The 18095-nt window shown below is 46.0% G+C and overlaps 1 protein-coding gene across 4 annotated transcripts in view; it reads left to right on the plus strand.

Moving 5' to 3' along the window:
• Dpp6 (dipeptidylpeptidase 6) overlaps positions 1-18095 on the plus strand; it is a 910144-nt gene that overhangs the window by 868473 nt on the left and 23576 nt on the right. For all 4 annotated transcript variants that reach the window (NM_010075.2, NM_001198886.1, NM_207282.3 and 1 more), the window contains exon 17: positions 11021-11068. In NM_010075.2, coding sequence (NP_034205.1) covers positions 11021-11068 — 48 coding nt within the window. The remainder of the gene's footprint in view (positions 1-11020; positions 11069-18095) is intronic.

An 18095-nucleotide genomic window follows, 5' to 3' on the forward strand; every position in this document is an offset into this window, starting at 1 on the left:
TTCATCTGCATATTTGCCCCTTCCTGGAGCAATAGCAATGTGTAAGTCAGACATTTAACGTTCACTAAAATAAGCTCTGACTCTAACTAAAAGATTTTGAAAGGTCAATTTTTGGTATTCTCCTCTTCATAAGCAATGCTTAGCAAATACAACTTATCTCCTGATATTGGTGACAGTTTTTGTGCTTGTCTGGACGTTTTTGTTCCTGATTTTTTTTTTTTTTGAAGATTTTCTTTTATGTATGTTCTGCCAGCATGACTGTGCATGAAGTGCCCTCAGAGGCCAGAAGAGGGAGCCAGATTCCCTGAAACTGGAGTTATAGATGGTTATGCGTCACCTCATGGATGCTAGGAATTGAACCTGGGTCCTCTGGAAGAGCAGCCAAAGCTCTTAATCTCTGAGCCACCTCTCCTGCCCCAGTTGTGCTCTTGCTTGCTCCAAAGTGCACTGGCGATAAGGTAGACTGGATTATCAAAGATGTAAGAAGTGTTAGAGTAGGGTTGAAAGAATCTTATCCTCATATAGTCAAGACCTGACCTCAGTGACAGAGGGACTTGTAGAGAAATATAATTGTGTATTTTCACACATCCTCAGAACAGATGAAAACGTACAGTAGCAGGAAGATGAGCTAAGGAAGGGCAAAGTGCAACCCTACCTCTCCTGCCACTTCCATTGTCCTTAGCCATCCACCCCAGCTGAGAACTGAGTCTTTATTTTCTTCTTTATGTGCGTGTGTGTGTGTGTGTGTGTGTGTGTGTGTGTGTGGGTGAGTATGAATGGTGTGTATGTATGTATGTATGTATATGTGGGAATAGGTTTGAAAGGTGTTGGGGGGGCATGAATGGTGTGTGTGTCAGTGGTGTGTGTGTGTCAATGGTGTGTGTGTGTGTGTGTGTGTGTGTGTGTGTCAATGGTGTGTGTGTGAATGTTGTGTGTGCATGAGAGAGAGAGTATCCATGCACCGTGTGTAATGTATAAAGAGTCCCAGTTTGATCTCCAATTCCTCCTCCAGTCACTCTTTCTACACTGAGGCAGGGTCTCTCTCTTGAACCCAGAACTTGCCGTTTCGGCTCATTAAGCTAATCAGCTTACTCCAGAGATCTCCTGCCTCTGCCTGCTGAGTGCCGGATTGCAGGTGGTCTGCCATTGCTGCACTTCTTACATGACCACCGCTGAGGCATCTCCCCAGGCTCTGAGCCTCCTCCTCCACTCCCATCATGCTTCCCCATTGCTGTTGCCAGTTTGTATTTTAGAGGGAGATTCCCACTGTGGAACTGTTAGCCTTCAGCCAGATAGTCCTGCTACCCAGAGCTTTATGACACTGAGGAGATACCCTTGAGAACACAGTGTGACTTCATTAGTAACTAATTAATTAATACTCTAGTTTTGAGAGATGGGTTTAGAGTGTGTTATAGACTCCCTCCAAAATTATATGCATATTGCCAATGTTTTTTAACATGTTACTTCATCTCTTGGGGAAGCAATAACACAGGTCTGGCTAAAGGACCAATTTGGGATTCTTCTACTTGGTCGTTGTTTCTTAGGAGGGAATTCTTTATTTGGCTGTTTTCCTAAATTGCCTGTCAATTTTCAGAAACCTACAGTGGTGATTTGAATGAGAACTATCCCCCATTATCACAGGTGTTTGAGCACATGATCCCCAGTAGGTGGTGCTGTTGGTTAGGTACAGCCTTTATAGAGGGAGCATGTCATGTCACCGGAGCAGGCTTTGCAAGTCTAAAGTGATGCCCTACTTGAGGTGTGCACACTCTGCTTCCTGCTTGTTGCTTGTGATGTGAGCTCTCAGCTTCCTGCTCCTGTCACCATGCCTGACATGATGTCCATGCTTCTCCATCATGAGAGACTCTCACCCCTCTGGAACCATTAGTCCAAATAGACTCTTTCTTCTATAAATGGCCTTAGTTGTGGTGCTTGTATCATAGCAACACAAAGGTAACTAATGTACCTACTTGCCATGGAAATCTGACATAATTCACAGACAGCAGAGAGTGTATGTAACCCATGGATCTTCTGCAGGGAAGTTCAATGACACTGTGGCCTAGGTGGCCACAGAATGAGGGAACCTGCCCACTCTGGGAGGAGCTGACCTAAGGTCATGTTAAGACCTACATATAGATATATAGCTCACTCAGAAAGTTTCATGTGTTTAAAAAACAAAAACAAAAAAAAGCTTAGCTTCTGAGAGGTGATTGGACTATGGTGGCTCTGACATCAGCAATGGGTTTCTTATTAATGAGTTTACAGCTAATGAACTCCATGGAGGAAGGTCTGCTTGGAAAAAGTAGGTCACTGGAGGGCTGCCTTGAAGGGTGGGCCTTGTCCCTGGTCTCTCTGACTAGAGGGCTGCCATGAAGGGTGGGCCTTGTCCCTGGTCTCTCTGATTGGAGGGCTGCCTTAAAGGGTGGGCCTTGTCCCTGGTTTCTGACTGGAGGGCTGCCTTGAATCGTGGGCCTTGTCCCTGGTCTCTCTGATCTCATGTTCTCCCTCTTCCTCTTCTCTTCTTTCCCTCTTTCTCTCCCCATCTTTCCCTATCTCCCTCTCTTTCTCTTACCTACCATGAGGTGAGCCAATCTGCTCCACCACACACTCCCCACTGAGACCTCAGTGTGACCCAGAAACAATGGAACCAAGGAGCCTTGGGTTGAAACCACAACCCACAATAAACTCTTCCTCCCCTGAGTGGTTTCCTCCTGTATTTTATCACAGCAACAAAAAGTGATGAACATGGGCCTGGAGACATGACTCAGTGATTAAGAGCACTGACTGCTCTTCCAGAGGTCCTGAGTTCAAATCCCAGCAACCACATGGTGGCTCACAACCATCCATAATGAGATCTGATGGCTTCTTTTGGTGTGTCTGAAGACATCAACAGTGTACTTATATACATAAAATAAGCAGATAAATAATTTAAAAAGTGATGAGTCTGGGTCAGGATTCTGCAGGGGATGGAGAGAACCAGGTTGTAATTTATAGACAGAAGGGTCCCTTGGGTGGTCTTTAATCTTCATCTGTGTCTTCTTAGTATATATAGTTTTACTTGTAGTATACTTGACCAGTCTAAGAAGCATGCTATGACAATGACAATGACATAATGACAATGGCCCTACTATAACATGGGTCTCAGATGACTGATTAATTAAGTCAGTGGCTGATGGCAGTTAGTGAGATTCAGGGGTACAGAATCACTGTGACCTAAATTATTAAAAGCAAGGCACAGAGAATGATCTCAAGAGACCTTTCATTGGCCGGATATAAAGTTTCTACCTTGATATATCATGGCCAAATTAGTCATTAGCAGACTATTCATTCACATTAATTTGCTCAGCAAACTTTACATGTGCATTACCCAGTGGCCTTCTGGGATAGGAAGTGGAAGAGGCTGAGAGCTGGGCCTCGGGTCGGGTTGGGGTTCAGTGTGTGTGTCTTTTTGTCTGGGTGATATAATAGATATCACGTTTGAAAGTTTCAGCTCAGCCTGAGTATTTGTTATTCCCTGTGCTGGCACGTATAGAGTGCAAGAGAAATACCTGCAGCCACAGGACAAAGAGCTAACTTCCAAGGTGGCATTAAATTAACAGCAGTGCTATTGAAATGGGACTAAGAGCAGACATGAGGAGTCCACAAGGCATATGAACCTGACATATACTATATAATGCTACAGAAGGCACATTTTTCCTATTGATCTTCAGAGATACAACACATTTCTACTAACCTCTGTCTGCACTGTCTGGCAGACCACTTGAGTTGATTTCTCTTGTCTGTCTAGGGGAAACTTTGTATCGTTTGACCAGCATTTCCTTCCACCCTCCCCAAGCTCCTGTTCACCAACCTTTTCCTCCTCAGCATCTCTGAAAGTGTGCTCACCTTCCTGCATCTGTCTTACTTCACCAAGCACAATTTCCCCACAGTGAGGCCAAGCCATCATGACCTGCAGGCTTTAGGGTATAAACATGCTCCCGTGGGAATATGATGTTTTCTTTGCTCAAATATTCAATTAAATGATATAGACACTTGGTTTCTCCGTGTCTTGACTTGTGTCAACAATGCTTCCATTATACAAGGGTGCAAGTCTCTTTTCAGCTTTCTGACTGTGTGTCCTTGGTGTACACACCCAATAGTAGGGTACCTGGGCCAACTGATGGTTTTCTTGGTAAGTTTGAATGCACCCTTGTGCTGTTTTTCACAGTCCCTGTCCTAATTTACAGTCTTGCCCACAGTGTATACAAGATCTCTCCACATCCTCTCCAGCATGCTATCACCTGTCTCTATGACTGCACCAATCTAAAAGGTGTGAGATGGTGTCTCATTGTGGTTTTAATTAGATTTCCACAATCAATGATTTTTTTTAGTATTTTTTCATATACTTGTTAGCCATCTGTCTATCTTCTTCCAATAAATGTTTCTATGAGGACCAGAGAGATGGCTCAGCAGTTAAAAGCACCTGCTCCCCTTCTAGAGAAGCTGAGTTCAGTTCCGAGCACCTGTCTCCAGCTCACAACCTCTTGTAACTCCAGCTCCAGGGATCAATACCTTCTTCTGGCCTCTGATAGTACCCCACACACATATACACATAAAAATAAAATATTTAGGAAGAGAGCGAGTAAAGAAGGAAGGAAGGGAGGGAGGGAGGGAGGGAGGGAGGAAAAAAGGAAGGAAGGAAGGAAGGAAGGAAGGAAGGAAGGAAGGAAGGAAGGAAGGAGAGAAAAGGAAGGAAGGGAGGGAGGGAGGGAGGGAGGGAGGGAGGAAAGGAGGGAGAGAGGAAGGGAGGAAGGAAGGAAAGTAGGAAGGAGAGAAGGAAGGAAGGAAGGAAGGAAGGAAGGAAGGAAGGAAGGAAGGAAGGAAGGAAGTTCTATACAGATGTGCAGATATTTAGAGAGTCACTTTTTAAATGTTTTCAGCATATCTATATGATGTGTGTCTGCATATGAAGGTCAGACGTCAGTGTTGGATATTTTCCTTGGTTGTTTTTACCATAATCTTCTAAAACAAGGTCTCCAGAGAACCTGGAGCTCGCCAGTTAGTTAGATTGCATGTCTCCAGTATGTCACTGCATACAGTGCATAGTGTTGGGTTACAGGCACTGCCACCACAATCAGATTTGACATGTGTCTTGGGATCCACACTCAGGTTGCACTGCCCAGCAAGCATCTCTCCAGCTTTCCCTGTGTTTCTCCATTGAGAGTTTCATGCCAATTGAGAAGGATATACAGGAAACCCCAAATCCATGTTGTCTCATTTTTTAAACAAGGACAAGCCTAGTTCACTATTAAGATTTAGAAAAAAAAAGATTTAGTGACATTTATAGGCATATATGCATATATTTTGTGTTATTTTTATCTGTGCATTTAAAGTATTTTGGTTGCAGAAATGGCTCCATGGTTAAGAGTATTTGCTGTTCTTCAAGAGGATCTGAGTTTGGTTCCCAGCACCCATACCAGGCAACATCTACAACTGCAGCTCCAGGGGATCTGACACCTCCAGCCTTCCTAGGCACCACTTTCATGTATATATATTAGCGTATAGACAAACATATCTACCTATAAGTAAGTAAATATACAGAAAACAAAGCTGGGATTTGTGGCACTCTTCATTAATCCTAGCACTTGGGAGAGAGAGGCAAGAGGATCTCTGTGAATCTGAGGCCAGCCTGGTCTACATAGCAAGTCCCAAGATAGCCTCTTGATTACCCCAAGAGATCTTGTCCTAATAATAATAATAATAATAATAATAATAATAATAATAAATAATGGCTAGAAAGTTAGCTCTACAGTTAAGAGCAATGATTACTCTTCCAGAGGACCCAGGTTCAATTCCTAGCACCTACATGAAGCCTCACATTTGTCTTTATTTCCAGTTCCAGAGGACACAAAACCCTCTTCTACCCTCCGGGGGCATCGCATGCATGTTATGCAAAGGCATATGTGCAAGCAAAACATCCATACACATACAGAAATCATTTTAATTTAAAATCTATATAATAGAATATGCACATATATAAACATATACAATAAGCCAAGTGTGATAGCCCATACCTTTAATCCCAGTGCTCAAGAGGCAGAGACAGGAGAATCTGTGATTTCAAGGCCAGCCTGGACTACAAAGCTATTTCTGGAACAGCCAGGACTAACTGTATAGTGAGACCTGGTCTCCAAAACCTGAATAATAAACCTTTTAAAATATTTGCTTAAAATATTTTAATATTTTATAACATGGTTATAAAAGAAGATATAAAGGTTTTCTAGTTCCAGGTCTGTCATGGTTTTTTCATGTTTGGTGGTAGATAATTGCATAAAATATATTTGATAGTAAAAGTATAAAATCCATTGTGATGCTCTGTAGCTTCAAATGGCTGCTCTAACAGGGTAGACATTTGTACAGTTGTGCAGAGTTTGTGTCTGGTTAGTTTTGCATGTGATTTTTTTTTATTTGCAACTTTTTATGTTTATATATAAATGTGACAGATACATACTAGGGTATTCAAGAAGGTTCTGGGCTATTTCCGAGGGAGGAATGAAGGAATCCTTCAGCTGCCACTTAGTCCCTCTTTGCTATTTAAATTTCTGTTTAGAGACATGTACTAAGTCACTGTTTTAGAAAACAATGCCTTGTCCAAGCTCTGTGACTGTCTTGCTGCATGAATGAGACAAAAGACTTAAAGCTTGCTCTACCGCTGCTCTTGTCTGTGAACCGTCTGAAGTGCTGTGAAGGTTGGACTTGAAATTATTCATAGGAAAGAGTTACCAGGGTGCTGCTTACATAGTAGGCACTGAATAAATAATCATTGTTTTCATTATTAATAAGAGTGTGGGGCATGCTATGTTTGCAAATGTTCTCCCCACGAAATGTATGTGGCTAATAGATGACGGCTCTTTATCTCTCAATGACTGCCTTGTTCTCCGCATGGGCGCTGTGGGAAGGGACCTCAGAATAGAAGCACATAGTGTGCCTCAATAGTCTAACCCCCACAGCCAGTGCTTACCTACCTGTCAGGGTGTACAGACACATGCTCCAGTGGCTCTTCCCTCTTAGGTAGGGGTGCCAGAGTTGGTGAATAAAAATACTGGCTGCCTAGTTCCACGTGACTTTTAGGCAAACAACAAATAATTTTTGTCAGTACCACAAGGATATATGTATTTATAGAGAAAAAGTTGTCATTGTTTCTCAGAAATTCACAGGTAACCAAGATGCCTTCCTTTTTCCTGACCAGCCTGTCTCTGAATGGATAAGGAGGGGGCACAGCACAGAGGTGGGGTAGAGAAGGGTTTCAAGAATTAAAAACAGCCACTGGTCTGGAGGTTCCAGGACTGTAATCTGCTGTGCTGGTCCTAGAAGAGGGAATCAAAGTCAGAATACTCCAGGCACCTGTATTTGTCACAGCTTTGTCCAGATGGCTTAGTCAGTGCATCAGCTGAGTGCCTACTGGTAAATGGATAAAAAGAGTGTCGCATACATATAAGAGGGAAGAATTCTTCAGCCATTAAGAAGAAGCAAAGTCCATCACTTTCACAAAGACCTGAGATCATCATGTTAAGTGCTATAAGCCGGAACCAGAAAAACAAATCCCTCCATTTTAGTCATATGCAAAAAAATCTAGATTTTATTTATTTATCTTTATCTTTTATTTTTGACAATTTTAAATTTATTTGCAACATGTCTTATAAACATATCAACCCCCAACTCCACCTCCTTCTTCTCTAAGACATCCCCTAACACAACCCCTCCCACCTCCTAGATTGTTTTAATCTTTGATTATGTGCATATGTGTGTCTGTGTGGGTATATGCACACATGAGTACAGGTTTCTCAGAAGCCATAGGTATCAGACCCCCATGGAGCTAGAGTGATGAGCCAATGTCAGATACCTATCTTGGGTGCTGGGAATCAAATTCAGACCCTCAGTATATGCTCTTAACAACTGAGCCATCTCGTCAGCATCCTCCTTGGGTCTGGACTGGAGAATCAACCCTCCAGATCTCACATGAGGTCTCTAAGCCACACTAGGATCTGTGGCCCTCATGTCACCCAGACCCTGGAAGTAGGCAGAAAGTTCTGACTGTGAGTCTGTAGATACAAAGCCCCAACATTGCTGTTCCTAAATATGCATCCTATAACATTGATGTCACACACATGCATGCATGTGCACACACACAGAGAGAGAGAGAGAGAGAGAGACAGAGAGAGACAGAGACAGAGACAGAGACAGAGACAGAGACAGAGATTCAAGTACCTCTGAGCCCCAGCCAAGCTCAGGCCACTGTTGTGGATTGCCCTGGTGTTGTTTGTATTTTGATGCTAATTCTGCTTCCCCCAGAGGGGCTGCCTTGGATGAAGAGTCATTCAAGTGACTTCATATGAACCTTCTCCCCATTTTTAACTGGTAAAATAAAGGCTAAAACCTGTGATTGTGCAGTGGAAAGGAAAGGTGGTGCTGGAAGTTTTAGAGAAGGAAGGAGAGGAAGAAGGAGGAGAGACAAGGAGAGGAAGTAGAGGAGACAGAGGACAGAAGGTGGAGGAAGATCATGATGAACTAGAACCATGTGGTCTGAATGAGCTGCAAATAACTAGGCCTTTTATAGATGGGCAATGGAGTAGTGTAAGGTACACTTTCTCAATCTAGGTGTGCAGATTGTATTTATATTAATTGAGTTTTATGTTCTTTATGCGGGCAGTTGGGGGTTTGGAGATCTACCATTATAAATCTGGCTAGTATAAATCTCTAATGTTATCACTTACTTCATGGGGCTAAGGGGATCTGAATGAATGGTAGCTGGCTTTCTGCAGAAATGGTAGCCACAGGGGGTGGATGGCCTGGGAAGTGCAAGTGGTAGCTCCAAATATGGCCCACTTGGGGCTGGACACGGGGGTGGGCAAGACTGCGAATGCCTGTGCCTAGCTGGACTTAGCATGGTTCATTTTTTAAAAGTACATGTTACAGGCCACCACCCTCGCCATGGCTATCCTCCATGTCTCTCTGACCCCTCGCCTCATGCTTGCCTTTTCTCTTTTGATCACTACTTGTCTTAGTTAGGGTTTTACTGCTGTGAACAGACACCATGACCAAGGCAAGTCTTAATAAAACAACATTTAATTGGGGCTGGCTTACAGGTTCATAGGTTCAGTCCATTATCATCAAGGTGGGAGCATGGCAGTATCCAGGCAGGCATGGCGCAGGTAGAGCTGAGAGTTCTACATCTTCATCCAAAGGCTGCTAGTGGAAGACTGACTTCCAGGCAACTAGGGTGAGGATCTTATGCCCACACCCACAGTGACACACCCATTCCAACCAGGTCACACCTATTCCAACAAGGCCACACCTCCAGATGGTGCCACTCCCTGGTCCAAGGATATACAAACGATCACACTAGTGATCAATCCCTGCCCCTAGTCCAAAAGGCATTGGCATCTTCCCTGCTTAGTGCTCCACACCAGTGCTCCCTGTCACTCCACAACGCTCTGCAGATGTTTCTAGAGGCAGAAAATGACAGCACTATATGAGACAAACTCTTGCCCATTGTGGAGCTATGTCCTAGTGCTACAAATAAGGGATGAGAACTAGCATGCCAGTAATGTCCAAGGCCATGACATCACAGCCTGTACCATGGTACCCTGGAACAGAAGACTAGTAAGTGAATGAGTGGCCAGCCCTTTGGTTGTGGGCAGATGCACTTTCAGACTGGGTAGTTGAAGGCTTTCCACCAGAGAAGAGAAACACCAGCCACGCAGATACCTGGGGCCAGGTAGAGCAACCAACCCTTGGGGGCACCTCAGCCTCCCCAAACCATGCAGCAGGAACAAGAGTACAGAGAGCAACAGAGGCATGAGGGTGTTGGGAAAGGTCCCCAGACTACCAAATAAAAATATATCCACCTAACAAAAATAATTGAGAAAGCCTTCTTCCTGGGCCCTGCTTTTGCTGCAGGCAACAGAGCAGTGAACCATTGGGTGGCTGAGCCAACTGTTGTCCTGGGAACTTTCTCCTAACTCCTGCACCCTGAATAGCCCTGGAACTGAGCAGCTTCTAGTTGAAGGGGCTTTGTGAACAGATTCACACATTCAAAACCCATTCCCCACATACTGGAGAGTTTACAAAGGTTTGACAACTAGTCAGAGACTATAGTGGCTTCCTTCCAGCATTCTGGTGGCCAGCTTTTCAAGCTTGAGACTTGAGTAATATATACTGATTCCAGGAAGGCATTGTGGGACTGCAGCTCATTCATGGAAATGAGGTTATGGGCCTTTAACCCAAATTCAATAATCCATGTGGTGATCTGGAAACATGTAGAAGGGTGATCAGTGGTGTCCATCGGAATCAAGTGTTTCCAGGTTCTTGGTGTCTTGTTCAAGAATCAAAGAAGCAAACAGAAAGATGGAATGGCCAGGCCTTGATGCAGATGCTAACATGCAGAATACGGGTTATACACCCTGCAGAAGATACCATCATAAAATCAATTTTTTTCATTTTCCATTTTCCATGCATGTGCATATTTGCATACATATGTGTATATGAGTGCTTGTATGCACATGCATGTAGGGGCCTGGGATTGGTCTCAGGAGTCAACCTCAATTGTTTTTCCTCTTTCTTCATTGATGCCGAGACTCTCATTCAAAGCCAGAGTGTACAGTATTGCTTATCTCCTTAGTGAACTTGTTCTAGGGGTCCTTTGTGTCTGTCAACTGAGGCTGGAATCACAGCAGGTTACCAAGCCCACTTGGCCTTCATGTGGGTTCTAGGGATCCAAACTCTGATCCTCATTTTTGTGTAGCAAAAGCATCTCCCACACCTGTCAAATACCCACATGTGGTCACCATGCGTACCATCAACTGGGACCCGGGTAATGAATCTGGATGTGATGTTTGAGACACATGTCTCTTCTGGCTGCATTAGCCTCAGGACCCAGACAGACCTCATGTCATAAGGAAAGCTTAGTTTCTTCCTTCATTCTAAACTAATGGCCTTGTTTTGTTTTTTCTCCTGCGATCTCTCTGTTCTTCGGACCCAGGCCCTGGCGTACCCACTGTTACTGTGCATAACACCACGGACAAGAGAAGTAAGTGTTGTTCCTCTTCAATCTTTCTGAGCTTCGGGAGTGAAAACCAGGGTTTGTGAAACAGTCCACCCCACCCCCACTCACGCCCCTCTGGAATCCTGTACAGGCTAAATAAAATGGTCACAAGGACCAATGTGACACGGCTGAAGCTCTGGCTCCCTAAAATGTCTAGGATCCAGAACAGCCTTTGAGTGTTGAGCTGGGTGGCCATTCCCTAGGTACCCAGATTATGGCTGAAGTCTTCTGGGTGTGCTGGATTTGAACCTCAATCAGTCAGGAGGAGGCTTCACTCTTTCCTCCTCTAAGACCTGCTCTGAGAACAAGACTCCATGGGTACTCAGAGGTTTATCTGCCTGCAGGTCAGAGGGCCATGTCCATGATATGGAAGAATCATATTACAGGGTGATTTAGACAGGGTTACATGGGTTAGAGAGATGGCTTCTCCATTAAAGGTTAATGACTAAGCCATTAAGGTAAGGTTATTATCAAAGAAATAAGAGTTACCGGAGGATTATTAGGATCTTGGGGAGACCTGAGGGAGGGCCATGACGGTAGCTATGCCACTAGAGAGAGATGAAGCTCAACTCCAAATGCAGCCAGAGCACAGAGTAGATGGGAGATCGCTGAGAGCAGACAGTGGCAGGAAGTCTTGCTGATGGGCCTTGTTCTTACTGTGGTCAAGTTGAGGAAGTGGACATCAGGCGTAAGGATAAGGACATGGTCAGACAGGACAGGGTAATCGGAAGATTCTTACTAAACTGACCCAGGAGGAGGCCCACTGAGACAACAACACAACACAAGCCGAAGACTGGCCAGAAGCCAAGGTCAAAGGCCAGGTGAAAAGGACTTGGAGGAATCCAAGTCAAATAGGACTTCCAAAGCACAAGACTTTCAGAATTTTCAGCCCCTAAAGGAACTTGTAGGTTTTCACCGGACAGCAGCCAGTGCAGGCTACCATATGCACTGTGTTTGGGACATAGGAATCCTGGGTGTGGTGGATGATAAAGCTGAGAAGTAAAAGGACAGTGCCCGTGGCCCCTCCTTTCTCCTATTCCCAGGAGGTCCTGTCTCTCCTCTGCTATCACCCTTCCCACCAAGATACCTCAGGACTATATCCTGCCCTGGAAGAAAATCAAACATATATACAGCCTCAGGTTCAAACATTTGAAGCTGGGTAAAATAGATGGGGTTAAAGAAACATGTCAAATCATGGGAGCAGTCTGCCAGGCCTGCAATGGATTTAGGATTCAGAATTCCAGCATGAGTAAGAAAACCAAAAGTAAATAGGTGATAAGATTCTTTAAATGCAAAGGCAGTTGGTTCCGGAATTTGGCTCTCTCAGCATTCTTGAAGCCCTGGGTTCAGTCCCAATACCACCTAGACTGTATACAGTGGCATGCACTTGTCACCCACACACTAGGGAATAGACAGAGGAGCAACAGTTAAAAGTTATCTTTGGATACACAGCAAACTCGAGGGCAGGGGTTTGAGGCCCATATGAACTCCATGAGGCCCTGACTCAGAGAGAGGGAAAGGGGAGAGAGGGGAGAGGGAGGGAGGGAGGGAAGGAGGGAGGGAGGGGGGGAGTTTGAGTGTTCCTATTAGGGTGGATGGGAACAAGCGCTGAGCTGAGAGGATGCTGTGGTGCTTGTGGGAAGGCTGACAGTCTTTCTGCCCCAGGAGGGGTGGGTTTAGAGTAAAGAGAACCTGCTCCCAGACCTCAGCTCCAGCCTTGCCTGGGGACTGTTCTAAGAGACTGGGAGGTTTGAAGATCTGGAGTTTCCGTCCATGTCCCCTGAAAGATTCTGGTGTAATTGCTTGGTGTCACCATCTACCAAGATACTGCCCACCCCTGTGGGCACACAGCAGGCAAGAACCCTGAGTGAGCTACAGCTTCCAACCCAAGTGACCTCTGTGGTCTTCAACAGCATAACAAGTTATTCCTGCCTAAACCCGACCTGATGTCGTCACACTTAAAAATCAGGCTGCTGCAGAGTCTCTGAATTGCCTCGCTTAAGAAAGCTTGTGCTGGAGCTGGGCATGGTGGCATAGGCTTTCAATCCCATCCCAACACAGGCAGAGGCAGGTGGATCTCTGTGAGTTCAAGACCAACCTAATCCACATACCGAGTTCCAGAACAGCCAGACCTATATAATAAAGAGATCTTACCCTGCCCCTCCAAAAAACAAACAAACAAACAAACACTAGTAGTGCACATCTCTAATCCCAGCATTCAGGAGATAGAGGCAGGCCTGGTGTACAAAGAGAGAGTTCTAGAACAGCCAGAAATACAAGAGGAACCTCTTCTAGAAAAGAAGGAGGGGAAAGGGGAGAGGAAGGGGGCTAAGGAGAAGAAGAAGGGGAGGGAGAGGAGGAGAATGAGGAGGGGGAGGAAAAGAGGGAGGGGAAGGGGAGGGAAGAGGAGGAGGAGGAGGGGGAGGAAGAGAAGAAGAGAATAAGGAAGGGAAGGAAAAGGGGGAGAAGGAGGGAGAGGAAGAGGAGGGGAAAGAAAAGGAGGAAGGGGAGGAGGGGGAAGAGGAGGAGGGGGAGGAGGGGGAGAGTGAGCATTACTGTTTGTATTATTTGCCGACATGTAAGAGTTTGTGGATAACTTCCTGATTCTCTATGAGGCATTCTCCCTTCTTACAACCTGATGTTCTGCTGCAAACTGAATGGGATGAGTGCTGAGGCTTTATAGCCTTGCCCACGCCTCCTTCCTGGCAGAGCCACGGCACTAGTTACCCGAGATGCCCACTTCCACCTGTGTGTGCATCATCTGTGTCTATTTCTTCATGTGAGGTCACAGGTGTACTGAATTAGAGTCCACCCTAGTGACCTCACCTAAACACTGATCCTCTTTGCAGTGAAGACCACCTTCACAGGCACCAAGAGTTTTAGCTTCAACGTCCTGTGGGGGATACTAGTGTGTAGTTCAATCCACATGTGACAATACAACAACCCACTCTGTTGGATGCCCCTGGACATGAAACCCATCCTACAGGAGGCCAGGAAAGAGAGTGTAGGCAGAGCATGTGGGATATCTATCACCAGCCTGTGTCAGTTACAATGGCTGGAACCCTGTCAGGAGGTGCTCTGGCACGCTGTAGCTTACAAGCATCTCTAACTCCATTTTCAGGGTATTCAACGCCCTCTTCTGGCCTCCACTGGGCATTGCACACATGTGATGTGCAGGCATACGTGCAGGCAAATACACATACACATAAAATAAAAATAAATAAATTTTTCTTTTTAAAACAAGTTTAAATCTAACCTAGGCTATATTGCAGAACCCTGTCCAAAACAAAATACAAAACAAAACAAAACACACACAAAAAAAAAAAAACAAAAAAAAAAAACCTAAAATGCTAACTGCTATTTGGTGCACCTCACAGGGTCTTCTTTCCCATCACCATGAGGGCAATAAGATTGGCAGAGACTGCTCCAATTCACAAAGGAGGAGGTTGAGGAGAAGTTCGTAAAAATCCTGCCAGCTAAGAAGTAATTTCTCCTAGAACCTGCATGTTCGGGAGCAAATAGCTTCAAGGGGAGAAGAAAGGAAGGAAGAGAGAGCCAGAGGGCAGGGAGAAGGGAGAGGAGGGTAAAAGACAGCCTCAAGTGAGCAGATACTCCAGTAAGCTCACACAGCTCAAAGGTGAAAAGTTTACACATCTGAATGTAGTCTGTTGAATGCATCAGTCTCAGGCACACAAAATACAAATGACTTACAAATAATTGTCTGAGCCTTAGCCTAAAGCCCTGAGCTTCAGTGCCAGTCTGCCACCCTTTGCAGCTCCTGTGAGCTCCTGCTCTATCAGGAGCAGGCCAGGGTCACCTGCAATGGAAAGCAAAGCTGTGGGCACCATCAAGTGTCAGAGCCAGCACTGTGTCTAGTGTCCAGGTATCTGTGGGAATGTGTGACTTTTTCCTGTGTGTGGAACTTGTAATGTGGCTGCTGGCCCTGCTACAGCAAGCCACAGCCCAACATAGCACCACTAGAAATGATAGCCTGGAAAGTAATGCCTATGCTTGTCTCTTAGATGAGGCCACATGTACCTTCCAGCCCCGGGCCCCTGGCCTAGGTCATAGGATCTTGTCCATGCCATGATCACAGCCTCTTGGCAGACACTGTGGATGTATGCCTCAGACAGGTACCAAAGCCCAGTCTTAGGGCCAGGTAGGGCTCAGATCAGTCACTTCCTTCCAAAATTATAAAAATTCCCTGGACAGAGAACAAAAGAAGTGGAAGGTGAGGACCCATACCAAAGAATATCCTCTGACCTCCACACATGAACTATGGATACCCATACCTATAGCTGAATATATGGAGAAAGAAAAGGAGAGAGACGTCATCATCATCATCATTGTCATCATCGTCGTCATCGTTGTCATCATCATCATCGTTCCAGGAGCAGTAAAGGTGCGCAGTGCAGCAGAGTAACACACGGGCCACCTCACCAGCCTGGGTTCTGCACAATGAGGGCCTACAGAAGCCCCCAGAGTGCCACGTAACAGCTGGATACTCTGCTCACCCTCCAGACCATCCCGCTGGTAGCTTGAGATCAGGGGCATGTGTTACAGGCCACGCCAGGAATACTGTGCGCATCTGTGGATTTCTCAGCATAGGCTAGGTGAGTGGAGGCATAGACCTTGGTGAATTTCCCAAGTGCCCTAGCAGCAGGCTGCATTTCCAGTCAAATTAGCATGACTCCTCACAGTACGTTTGCCCTTACAGGCTGAGAAAGTGTCCCCAACACAAAAATGTAAAATCCAAACACTCCAAAATCCAGGACTTCTTGAATATACACATGCCGGCCTGTGATCAGCTGCAGTCACAGTATAGGGCCACTGGTAGGTAATACCTTCTAAAATTGCCTTCAGGCCCAGTGGTTACCATGTCCATGGAACACAAAGGAATCTAGTGTTCAGACTTGCACCTCATGCCCAGATATACTTTGAAACACACAGAGACCATAAGATCTAAAAGAACAAGAAACCTGAAGCTCCCTTGTACCTGTCCCACACTCCAGTGAGCAGGTTTCAGCCCATAGCTGCTGTCTGCTTAGCCGCCAGGACCCAGGACCCGGGAATTCTGACCCCCATCCCTGAGGAAATGGTGGCTTCTGAGACACCTCTTCCAATCTCTCTGCATGCAATCAGCTGAGGGAACTCTGAGTCTGTGGCTTCTGAACCTTCTACTGCTAGGCCAGGGTGTACCAAGTCCATCGGACTCCTTCTCTGTTGGGAGTGCACCTCTGAGGAGTCCTTGGGCTTTGCTGAGGAAAATCACGGTCCAGTGTATGCAGAGAGGCAGCGTGCGGACCATCAAGCTCACGGACAGGTGGTTCTAAGGAAACTGCAGGATGCCTTGCCTTGGGCAGCCCGTGTGTCAGGAGCACGGTAAAGGGGTTGGCCTGTCAGGAGGGTTGTGATTGGACAACAGTGGGGCTCATCGTTCTCTTTTAACCCATCCCTGTTAGAAAAGTTGGAATTACGACTATAGAGAGCTTGGCCCTCCCCGGCATCATCCCCAGCCTCCCTGCCCCTGGGAATACTTGACTTTTTCCCCTTTAGAAAATCATATCTGCAAACAGAGCCTGTGGGGTTTTCACAGATGTGATGCTGAATAATTCAAAAGCTGTTTCCTTACGGATGTCATTATTGTGGGCACCAAAGGCTGCTCATGTGTCTGAGATGTCTCATCATGTAGAGATGCAGAAAGTAGCAGGAAACCCACATCTGTCTGAGCCTGGTTCTAGTGCTCATGTAGCTGGCAGTACAAGGCAGATGCTGGCTACGGCCCCATGTGGGGAAGAGCTGGGATCACAGACTGTTCACACACTGTCACATCTTCCTAGAGAAAATGAATGGGCCGTGTCTATGGACACTCCCTTCCTGCTGAGCCCTGGAGTCCAGTCAGGCTTCTGGGTTTCCACAACTCAATCCCACAGAAGACAGCTTTCCGCCTTCCCATTTGACGCGGCCTATTTGGGGGTTGGTTGGTTGGTTGATGGGGGATATGCATTTATTTCTTGCACATGCTTTAAAAATGTCCTATACCCCAAGCCCTGCCAGTTTTTGGTAAAGGTCAGACCCATCTCAGTTGACACCTGACAGTTGTCTCTCTGTCCCTCTGAGCATACTGAGAAGCCATGCTCACCTTCACTGCCCAGTATTGAGTACCACCTACTAGGCGCAAACCACTCAAGAAGGTGCAATGCAGTTTAAAGGGTCTCTGTGCAGGACCTGCGGTCACTTGTCAGACTCCCCTCCTAGGAGACTTCTGGTATCAGTGGGCAGTAGGGATAGGAAGGCCTCATTGGTAAAGAGGTCCCAAGGTCACTGCTAAGAATGGGCTCTTTTTCCCTAATTCCCAGATGAGGAAAGGAGGAGATATAAGGGGGATAGGGCAGGAGGGAGAGGAGGGGATTTGAGAGCCACCTTGTAAGCTAGAGATGGAGCTCACTTGTGCTTGCCTATCATGCACAGAACCCTGGGTTTGATCCCTAACACCTGCATGGTATTAGACTTGAAATCCTAGCACTTGGGGTGGGGGGGTAGAGGCAGGAAGATCAAAAGTTCAAGGTCATGTTCAGGTTTATAGCAAGTTGAGGCTACCCTGTTATCCATGACCCCTACTCTAAACAATGAAACAGAACCACCTTGCCCCTAAAGTCCATGCAACCATGGAAGAGGGTCTTGCAGATTTTCTATAGCCCTTGGCCCTCAAAAGCCTGGCTCTTCTCTGACCCCTGCAGAGCAATGCAGGGCCCTTCAGTAGCACTGAAGTGACAAGCCAAGTGGACACTCATCTGCTGTAGCACCTGTCCTTCAACAGTGCCAGAGACTTCCAGGCTGTGGTTACAGGGTGAAGTTCTGCTCTCAGGAAGTTTAGCCAGGTCTCAGTTGAGACAACCTACCCTGCCACAGCCATGGATAACATCTCTGATAGCAGGACCTGTGTACAATGCACAAACGCAATGCATCACTTCTGTATCCTAGGACCTAATTTAACCCCAGCTTTTACACC

The sequence above is a fragment of the Mus musculus genome, chromosome 5 (genome assembly GCF_000001635.26).
Source record: "Mus musculus strain C57BL/6J chromosome 5, GRCm38.p6 C57BL/6J".
NCBI lineage: Eukaryota > Metazoa > Chordata > Mammalia > Rodentia > Muridae > Mus > Mus musculus.